Below are 11,050 nucleotides of genomic sequence, written 5' to 3' on the forward strand. Positions count from 1 at the left end.
AAGCCTTGTGTAACAACTGCCTAAATTAAAGAGACGATTGGTTGAACCTTTTGTTTTCTTGGTCCTAATAAGTTGGTGTTCAACAATATGGCATTCCTGTCAGCTTAAATTTTGTCAAGGCTGCTTTGTCTGATTCTGCTGGCTAATGCTAATGTTCATAAATCTGCTAATGTTAATAAATCAGCTAATGTTATTGTTGCTAGGGAACATTCTGGTTACCTTCTACTAACCCAATCCATTTTGAAAAAATTATCCAATATTACATTTCATTTCTGAGTATGTGTTCTGCACATTTCAAGCTGAAAAAAATCATAATAAATACTACCTAAAACGTTATGATTGTGACTAGTATATGTCAAGGATATGTATCTGTATTACTCAGATGCCACTACAATTTACTGCCATGTGAGGGTCAGCCAGGAAATGGTCCATGGCCTTTTAAAAATCCAGGTGCTCAGCCAATTCCATTAGTTCCAAGTGTTTTGCTCTTTTCCTCTCTGAGAATACATCAGCTTAGCATAATAGGTTTAATTTTCAAAAGGCTGTATTTGATTTATTTCTTTTGGCAATTCAGCTTTTAGCCTGCATAAATAAATAAATAAATAAATAAATAAATAAATAAATAAATACCATGCTTGTATTGAAATAGCTAGGTTCCCCACACCAAACTGGGAGGTGAAATTATGGAATGAAAAAAGACATCTCCTAGAGGTTCGTTACAGAAGCACATTTTCAATAATGAACTTTGAAGAAGAATTAGCATTTTCCAGTTTATTCAGTTAGGAAAGAAGAGAGCAGAATCTTAGGGGATCAAATACTCTCCCCTTGATAATGGGTGGGGCTTGGGGTTATGATGGCAAAAGAGATTTTGCGGATACCATTAAGATTCCTGATCAGTTGCTTTGGGTCAAACAAAAGGGAGTTTATCCTAGGTGAGTCTGACCTAATCAGGTTAGCTCTTAAAGGAGACAAACAGAAGCTACAGACATGATTTCTGTTGACCTTGAAGGCAGTCACCATGAGTTTAACAGTTGCAAGAAAACGAATGCTATCTATATAACCACATGATCTTGGAAGAGAGCACAAAGCTTTAGAAGAGATATCAGCCCTGGCCAACACCTTGCTTTCAGCCTAGTGAAATGATGATCAGAGAACCCAACTAATCCATGCCCAAACTCCTGACTCATAGAAATAAATGTTATTTTTGTTAAGTTGCTAAAGTTGTGGTATTTTGCTGTACAGCAATGGAAAACTAATATACCCCCCTTTCCTCTAAGAAGAATTGCTCCCCATAAATAAATATTATTACAAAAGCAACATATATTCATTGTAAAAATAGAAATACAGATTGTTAAGCATATTGATTAACATTTAAAAAACAATCTCACCATTCAGAGATAACTGTATTAACTATATTGGCATGGAAACTTTCAGATATTTTGCAATGCGTATATGCATGTATTTTTTAATGGGATCATATGGTCAATATTGGTTTGTAAACAGTATTCTTTTACTTAACAATGTATCGGAAAAATATTCACATGCCAAGTATTTACATAAAATATTAAGTGTTACATAATATTTTACCGTCTTAATATTTCATAATTTATTTATTAAATTTTCTTTTGTTAGATCTTTATCCAATAATGGCCACCGTTATGGAACCAAATTTTTACATATGTCTTAATTATTTTCCTAGGATAAATTTCTAGAAGCGAAATGACTGAACCAAATGTTTTTCACATTTGTAGGACATTTTTTTCTATGTTGCCTTCAAAGACGATTTTCTTTCTCCCCCATCATTCTTCATTCTCTCTCTTCATCTTTTTATCCTCCAGATTTTTTGTTTCCACTTTTGTTTTTTCCATACTATGTCTTTTTTTCTCCAACTTTTTGTTTAATCACAAAAATTAGTGGTTTCCAGTCATTAGATAATTAGATTTAACAGCATATTTTCTGATTTCTTTTATTTTTCATCTCAACTTTCTTTCATTTCATGTTTCTTCTTCCACCTTACCTCCTAATTCTCGGTTTATTTTTCTTCTTGCTGAAGTACCTGTTTTAATTATTATTATTATTATTATTATTATTATTATTATTATTTTAATGATTAATAGACGATTTATTTAGGCAGGAGTACATATAGTCATCATTGCCAGACTTAACGTGAGAGCTGAAATGTTCGATCCAATTTTCCTTCCCGGATAAGTTTTTCTTTCCTATCCCTGTCAGTTTTGATAATACAATACAGGAAGATGAGGGGCCCGATTCCAAACAGAGCTCCCATGAGTGAGTTTTTAGGAGTGGGTCTGAAATTAGGATAGACATTTGTTGTTCTTGCATAGGTCCAACGAAGCAAGGCAGGATTTTCGATGAGCCCTCGGCGGTTGGGATCGTTGTACTGAAGCAGGTACTCTCGTTTCAGCCAGGCTCTTATGGCCAACCACTGGGCTTGTGCCCGCCGGGATTCCGGAGATGTGTCATATTCAGCTGGGTCGAGGGTCTCGGGCAGAGCGGCCAGGCGCGACGACTTATAGTTTGAGAACGACATCTTGGCGACCCAGGGCACAACTGCCTGTTTTAATTATTTTTAAAGCAAGTATTTGTGTGCAAATCTGTTCTTTTATATTTGTATGTATAAAAAATTAATCAATCATCACTTTTGAATGATAGTTTAAATGAAGATAAATTTTATGTTAGAAGTCCTTTTCCTTCACAATTTTATTTCATTGTTTCCTGACATATAGTATAGCTGATGAAAATTTGCTGTCAGTATAATCATTTATCTATAGACAGTCTAGTCTGTCTGGTAGCTTTTAAGATTAATCTCTTAAATGTCCCTCATTTTCACTGTGATGTGTGTACATGTAGAATCATTTTTATTTATCTTTTTTGCCTCTTGGTGTGTACTTTCTATGTGAAAATTCTTGTATTTCTTCAATTCTGAAAAATAAATAGTCACTATTTTAAAAATATTGCCACTCTGCTATTCCTTTTAGTCTCCCCTTATAGTGGGTTGAATGGTGGCCTCCAAGGAGATATATCCATATGCTCATCCCCAGAATCTGTGAATGATTTTATTTGAAAAAAAAAAGGGGTCTCTTTAAAGATCAACTTGGATTATCTGGGTGGGCCCTAAATCCAATAACAAGTATCCTTATAAGAGACACACAGAGGACAAACATAGGAATAAAAGGAAAAGAACATGTGAAGACAGAGGCAGATATTAGAGTTATGTGGCCATAGATCAAAGACACCAGAAGCCACCAGACACTAGAAGAGGCAAGGCAAGATTCTCTCCTACAGCCTTTGAGGGGGCACGGCATTATCAATACCTTGATTTTGAACTTCTGGGCTCCAGAACTATGAGAAAATAATTTTTTTTTTTGTTTTAAGCCTCAAAGTTTGTGGTAATTTCTTACAGTAGCCAGAGGAAATTAATCCATCATTTAGGAAGGTCAGAGCTAAGGTTAGACTTAGGTTAGCACTCCATTATCTGTTTTTGGTATGTGTAGCTCCTATGCTGCATTGGTAAATTTCTCATTCCTATCTTCCTTTTTACCCATTTTCATCCACTTTATTCAATTTATAGTTGATCTCATCTTTATTTATATTCTTGATTCATTTCTGACCAATTTTATTTCAAAGCATGCTGCTCTTTTATATGTTATTCCAATCTGTATCTCTTTAAAGATCTTTAAAATCTCTCCAGAGTGCTCTCTTATTTCCATTTATTTGGAAGTTGAATTCTCCCACTTGTTGAGTTTATTAGCTACCTTTCATACCATAAATTTCTTCCTTTTTCTTTCTTTCTTTCTTTTTTTTTTTTTTTTGCTTTGAGACGGTGTTTTCACTCTTGTTGCCCAGGCTGCAGTGCAATGGCACAATCTCGGCTTACTGCAATCTCTGCCTCCTGGGTTCAAGCAATTCTCCTGCCTCAGCTTCCCAAGTAGCTGGGATTACAGGTGCCCACCACCACGCCTGGCTAATTTTGTATTTTTAGTGGAGACAGGGTTTCACCATGTTAGTCAGGCTGGTCTCGAACTCCTGACCTCAGGTTATCCACCTGCCTCGGCCTCCCAAAGTGCTGGGATTACAGGCATAAATTTCTTTTACATACTTGACATTTCACTTTGTAAGTTTTCCTTAAGTGGGGATATCTTTTTTCTATCTTTCATGCTTTCCATTCCACATTTACAGTTTTGAGGTTGCTGCCATCAGGCCCCCAGCGTCCCCAGCTTAGACCCAACTCATCTATGGCAGCTTGCAGATCTTTTTCTATAAGAATATCAGGTCCACTTCAGTGCATAGCTTGACTGCGTTCCCTGCTGTAGAACTGTCACTAGTCTTTCTTGCCACCCCAAGCAGGCAGCAGGTTATTGGTTATATCCCTGGGCAGTGGTAGATTTATCAGAGAAGAGAAGAAAGCCTAATTCAATTCTCCCACTCCCACTCCTCATTTCACCTAGTGAACTAGGCTCCAAAACCTCTTATAAGTAGATGCTTAAAAACTCTGTTTGTCCCACTTGAGTTCACTTTCTAACACCATACCACGTTTTTGGTACCAAAGCCCAAAAAGCCTGTGGCTTCAGCCTCTTGCTCATTGCTGTATCTTTCCATTCCCTCTTTGGTGAACAGGCTTGTATCTGTTATATCTTTTTAATGAAAAACAACTTTAATGGTATATAATTCATATAACTCACAGTTGAAGTTACAATTTAATGGCCTTTAGTATATTCACAGAGTTGTGCAATTGCCACTGTAATCTGTGTTATAGTTTTTAGCTTAAAAATTAGATTTTATTCATCATTATTAACGTAATTAGGTTCCTAATATCCTTATGAGCCCACCATCTTGACTGAAAATGGCAGATTTTTTAACTGAAAAATTTAGGTTTTCCTACAGCATAAGTATATCTAATATAAGTTGAAAGTATTTTTCTTAAAATGTGTGTGGTCCTTACAAAGGAATATTATTAGGCAATAAAAAGGAATGGAGTACCAATATAAGATACAGTGTGGATGAGCTTTGAAAACATTATGCTAAGTGTAAGATGCCAGTTACAAAGGACTACATATATTATTTCATTTATATGAAATATCCAGAACAGGCAAATTCATAGAGACAGAAAGTAGATTAATGGCTGCCAGGAATTGGAGAGGGGTTAATGGGAGTGACTGTTAATAGGTACAGAGTTTCTTCTGGAGTTGATGAAAATATTCTAAAATTAGATTATGGTTATGATTGTTCAACTCTGTGGATATACTACAAAACACTGAAATGTATATTTTAAATGGATAAACGTTACGCCATATATATTTTATGTCAATGCGTCTATTAAAAATGCATACGGATAAGGAGTAATTCCTTTCAGCCAAATTAAACACAGCGAAAATTAGTTCTCCCAAGGGACAGATTTTAGAAAAGTTATAGCTGTATTTAAACATCTATTACATCACTAAAATTCTTTAATTTGTTTCTTATACTTGTTCTTTTTTAGTTTTTATATTAAAACGTGATTAATGGTGATTTCTACCAAACATTTAGGGAAAAATAATTTTTTTTTTTTTTTGAGACGGAGTCTTGCTCTGTCACCCAGGCTGGAGTGTAGTGGCGTGATCTCAGCTCACTGCAAGTTCCGCCTCCCAGGTTCATGCCATTTTCCTGCCTCAGCCTCCCAAGTAGCTGGGACTACAAGCACCCGCCACCACGCCTGGCTAATTTTTTTGTATTTTTAGTAGAGACGGAGTTTCACCGTAGCCAGGATGGTCTCCATCTCCTGACCTCTTGATCCACCTGCCTCGGCCTCCCAAAGTGCTGGGATTACAGGCGTGAGCCACCGCACCTGGCCGGGAAAAATAATTTTACAAAAATTCTTCTAGAAATTAGAAGATAAGGGACCTGTTCTCAACTCATGCTATGAGGCCAGTATTGCTTTGATACCAAAACCCTACAAAAACATCAGGAAAAAAGAAAACTACTGATTGATATCTCTCATGAATCTAGAGGCAAGAATTTTAAACAAAACTTCAGAATATTGAATCCAACAATATATATAAAGGGTACTACATCACAACAAAGTTTGACTTATCTCAGTAATAGAGAACTAATTTAACACCAAAAAGCATCATACTAACAAATTAGTATACACACCGCACACACACACACGTTTTAATAGATGCAGAAAGTCATTTGACAACTTCCAAAATCCATTTCTCATAAAAATCTAAACAAAATAGGAATTAAATAAAATTTTATCCATTAGATAAAGAGCGACTATGAAAAATATATAGGTAGCATCATATTTAATGGTGAAAGACTGAAAGTTTTTATCCTGCTATGGTTTGAAGGTGCCCTCACCCCACAAAAATATATGTTAAAAACTTAATCCCCAATGCAATGGTGTTGAGAGGTAAGGCCTAATGGGAGGTGTTTAGGTCATGAGGGCTCCACCCTCATAAATGGATTAATGCCAATTATCAAAGGGCTTGAGACTGCAAGTTTGAGTTTTGCTCTTTCCTGCTTCTCTTTACCCTTCTGCCATGGAATGACTTACCAAACGGGTCCTTATGAGATACTGGCTCCTCAATCTTGGACCTTCCAGCTTCTAAAATTATGAGCGAATAAATTTCTGTTTATTACAAATTAGTCTGTGGTATTCTGTTATAGTAGCACAAAACATATTAAGACATTCCTTAAGATTTGCAATAAGACAAGAGTGTCTGCTATTACCACTTCTGTTCAACATTCTACTAGAGGTTCTGCCCAGTGTAATCAGGCAAGAAAAAGAAATAAAAGACATTCTATATCTTAAAGGAAAAAGTAAAACTATCTTTATTCTTAGACAACATGAATGCCTATTTAGAAAATTTGATGGAATCCACTAAGAAACTACTAGAACTAATACATGAGTTCATCAAGATTGTGGGTTATGAGATCAATATACAAAAAAATCTATTATATTTTTCTGTATTAGTAATGAATAATCAAAAATTAAAATTTCAAAAGCAATACTACTTATAATAGCACTTAGAAATCGAAAACACCTAGGAACACTTAGAGATAAATACTTAGGAATAAAGCTGACAAAAGATGTGTAAGACCTGTACACTGAAAGTTATTGCTGAGGTAACTGAAAGAAGACCTAAATAAATGGAATAGCATACTTTGGTCATGTGTTGGAAGACTCAATATTATTAAGAGCTCAATTCTCCCAAAATAGTTCTATAGATTCAATGCAATCTCAATTAAAACCTCAGTTTGTTATTATTATTTTTTTAATTGACAAGTTAATCCTAAAATGCAGATGGAAATGCAAAGAACCTAGAATAGGCAAAACTAGCCTGAAAAAGAAGGTCAAATTTGGGGGCACAACAATGATTTCAAGTCTGTTATAATGGTACAGCAATCAAAACAATGTGTGCTGCCATCAAGACTTACAAATAGGTCAGTGGAACAGAATAGAGTTCAAAATAGACTTAAATATATGGACATCTGATTTTTGACAATATTCAAGGGTAATTCAATGAAGAAAGCATTGTCTTTTTAACAAATGCAGCTGAAATAAGTGGTTATCCATATGCAAAAAACCCCCCATAAAACTTCACACCTTACATACACAAAAATTAACTCAAAGTGTATCATAGACCTAAATGCAAAGCTAATACTATATTTTCAAAGAAAAAACAGGAGAAGACCTTTGTGACCTTTGGTTAGGGAACATTCACTTAGATACAACACAATAAGCACAGCCCATAAAAGAAAAAATGTAAAAGACTTTGTGAAAAATGAAAACTTTTGCTCTTCAAAAGACACTGTTAAGAGGCTGAAAAGTCAAGCTACTAATTGGGAGAAAATATTTGCAAAGCATACATATCATAAAAGACTTGTGTGCAGGGTATATGAAGAGCACTCAAAACCTAATAAGAAACAAACAACTCAATAAAAAAGTGGGCAAAAGGCTTAAATAGACACTTTACCAAGGAAAATACATGGATTGCAACAAAAGCAAAAAACAACAACAAAAAATCACTTGTGAAAAGATGCTCAACATCATTAGTCATTAAGGGTATTGCAAATTAAAATGACAATGAAATGTCACTACACATCTATTAAAATTATGCATATTGATAATGATGTGAAGAAACTGGAATTTTTTTATTTTTTATTTTTTGAGATGGACTCTCACTCTGCCACCCAAGCTGGAGTGCAGTGGCGTGATCTCGGCTCATTGCAACCTCTGCCTCCCAGGTTCAAGAGTTTCTCCTGTCTCAGCCTCCCGATTAGCTGGGACTACAGGCGCATGCCGCCACACCTGGCTAATTTTTTGTATCTTTAGTAAAGACAGGGTTTCACCGTGTTAGCCAGGATGGTCTTGATCTCCTGACCTCGTGATCTGTCCACCTCAGCCTCCCAAAGTGCTGGGATTACAGGTGTGAGCCACCATACCCAGCCAAACTGGAATTCTTATATCCTGCTGGTAGGAATATAAAATGACACAACCACTTTGGAAATTTCTTTAAAAATTAAAGGTATAGCTAACGTATTATTCAGCCATTCCATTTCTAGGTATTTGCCCAAGAAAAAAGAAAGCATATATCCATACAAAAACATGTATGTGAATGTTTATAGCAACTTTGTCTATAGTAACCAAAAAGTCAAAACAACCCAGATGTCCATCAACAGGTGAATGGGTGAACGAATTGTGGTATGTTCATACCATGTATTACTATTCAACAATAAAAGGAATGAACTGTTGATACACACAACAACATGGATGTATCTTAAAATAATTTTACTGAGTGAAAGAAGCCAGCCAATAAATACTACATACCATATAGTTCTATTTACACAAAACTTAAGAAAATACAAATTAATATATTGACAGAAAGTGAACCAGGGGTGGCTTGGGGAAGGGGAAAGGGAAGATGCATGGGAGGAAAGGATTGCCAATGGACAAGAGGAGATTTTGGGGGTGATGGTGTGGTCACCATTCTGATTGTGGAGATGGTTTCACATGTGTATATATATTTCAAAACTTAACAAATTTTGTACTTCAAAGATGTGCAGTTTATTTTATGCTATTTTCTTCAATAAAGCTGTTTTTTAAAACTTCATGTAGCAAAAAGCAAAAAAGTAATTATCTTCATCATTTTGATTGGCATTTGCAATAATAAAAATCTTATTTTATACCGATCAAAAGCCAAAGTGATTTCCCACCACCCCCCCACTCCCCCGGCCCCTGCTTCCTTGGAATAGCTGAACATGGGGAAGAATTAGTAAATTAGGGAACTTTAAACACAGAACCACAGGCCTTAAAGAATTTTAAACTGGGATATTCCATGTGTCACAAGGTGGTATTGATGCAGTTAAATTGAACAAAACATTTCTAATCCTGAAAGCTTTACAGTAGGGTTCTCATCAGAATATACATATACAATATTAATGTAAATGTCTTCCCTATTTATGAAGTCATTTAGGCATATACCAATCTATTTTCCCATTCAGTCATATTGAGTAAGCCCTCCTGGTATGCTTCTAGGAGAGTTAAAACTTCTTATTGTAAGATACAAGAAAACTATTCTATGGCTAGGTTTCCTACTAATAAAGAATTGTGACAACAAATGGATAATTGCATAAGTTTTACTTAATAATGGAATATCAGTTTAGTAAGGCTTATTGCGGATGCTCATCTTTGATTTTTTCCTCTCTGATTCAAATAATGTCAGTGTATAGTTTGACATTTTAGCCATGATTCTACTTCAGGCTAATCATCTAGGTTACGGAATTCATGATTGATCAATTATTGTACTGTGCTAGTAGTGATTATATTGCAGAAGCAGATGATCGCATAGATCTTGCAGTATTCAGTAGGTTACAAACAGGGGCTTTCTAATTTCTCAGGCAGGAAATAGATATAAAGTTTTGTCTCTGGGAGCCCTATATTAAAGAAAAAAAATTATTCAATGACACTTGTTAAAACAGAGTATAGGAGACTTTATTTGTGACCGTTGTAATAGATAGGGAACCACTGCAATGGGATTTTGCAGGGGGAGAGAGAGACTGGGCTCAATTCCAAATATAGTATTAAAAAGTGGGAATTTATAGCCAAGAAGCAGGATGGTTCAAGTTAATGGAAAATTACTGACAGGAAATAATGGAGGAAGGAGAAATTCTGGCTAAACTGACCTAATAGGATTCTTGCTGAAGACAGTCCAGGGTGCTAAGACATCACCTGGGGAATAGTGGATAATGAGTAGTCATTTCAGATATTGAGAGTGATCAGATGTCAAGGGTAGGGGGGTTTTGCTAAACTGACCTACAAGGGTTCTTTGCTAAAACTGGATTTTACAAGAAAGTACACATACGGGCCAAGGAGAAGATTCAGGAGCCTGACTATAGATTGGTCAAGGAAATAATCTTTGTCACCTGAAATATGCTAGTTTGGAAGAGTGGGAATAAGTGGTCCAGAATTTAAATTTGTTTTCCTGTATATTTCAGTGTTATATAAATAAATTACCCTTGTTTACAGTTCAGAAAGTATGAAGTTAGAAGATACTTGATAAGACCACATGCTTACCAATTTATCTGTATGCTTTAATCTGTCATGTAATTTGTGTATCCAAATATGTTCACTAAAAAGTTTGTTTTTAAAGAACATGGGCCAAAGCAGAAAAAAATGATTCCTTGTATATTGCTCCAATTAGCTTTGTAAACTTTGAGCTTAAAATTTATGAGGGACCTTACTTTGTTCTTAGGTAAATATAAACATCAAGTCTATGCTATTATCATAGTGTTGGTAAATTCCGCCCCCCTTGTTTTTTTGAGACGGAGTCTTACTCTGTTGCCCAGGCTAGAGTGCAGTGGCACAGTCTTGGCTCACTGCAACATCCGCCTCCTGGGTTCAAGCAATTCTCCTGCCTCAGCCTCCTGAATAGCTGGGATTACAGGCACCCGCTACTGTGCCCAGCTAATTTTTGTATTTTTAGTAGAGATGGAGTTTCACCATCTTAGCCAGGCTAGTCTCGAATTCCTGACCTCGTGATCTACC

At 35.7% G+C, this 11,050-nt stretch overlaps 1 protein-coding gene across 1 annotated transcript; it reads right to left on the bottom strand.

Moving 5' to 3' along the window:
• Positions 1 to 2,101: 2,101 nt before the first annotated feature.
• On the bottom strand, positions 2,102 to 2,568 carry LOC111536667 (NADH dehydrogenase [ubiquinone] 1 beta subcomplex subunit 4-like). Its single transcript, XM_023203099.2, has one exon. The coding sequence runs from the start codon at positions 2,549 to 2,551 to the stop codon at positions 2,162 to 2,164; it is 390 nt and encodes a 129-aa protein (XP_023058867.1). The 5' UTR covers positions 2,552 to 2,568; the 3' UTR covers positions 2,102 to 2,161.
• Positions 2,569 to 11,050: the final 8,482 nt, after the last annotated feature.

This window comes from Piliocolobus tephrosceles, chromosome 12 (genome assembly GCF_002776525.5).
Source record: "Piliocolobus tephrosceles isolate RC106 chromosome 12, ASM277652v3, whole genome shotgun sequence".
In the NCBI taxonomy this organism is placed as follows: Eukaryota; Metazoa; Chordata; class Mammalia; order Primates; family Cercopithecidae; genus Piliocolobus; species Piliocolobus tephrosceles.

Excerpts from the sequence above, each read along its gene's own strand:
- LOC111536667 (XM_023203099.2), bottom strand. The coding sequence starts at position 2,551 with ATGTCGTTCTCAAACTATAAGTCGTCGCGCCTGGCCGCTCTGCCCGAG.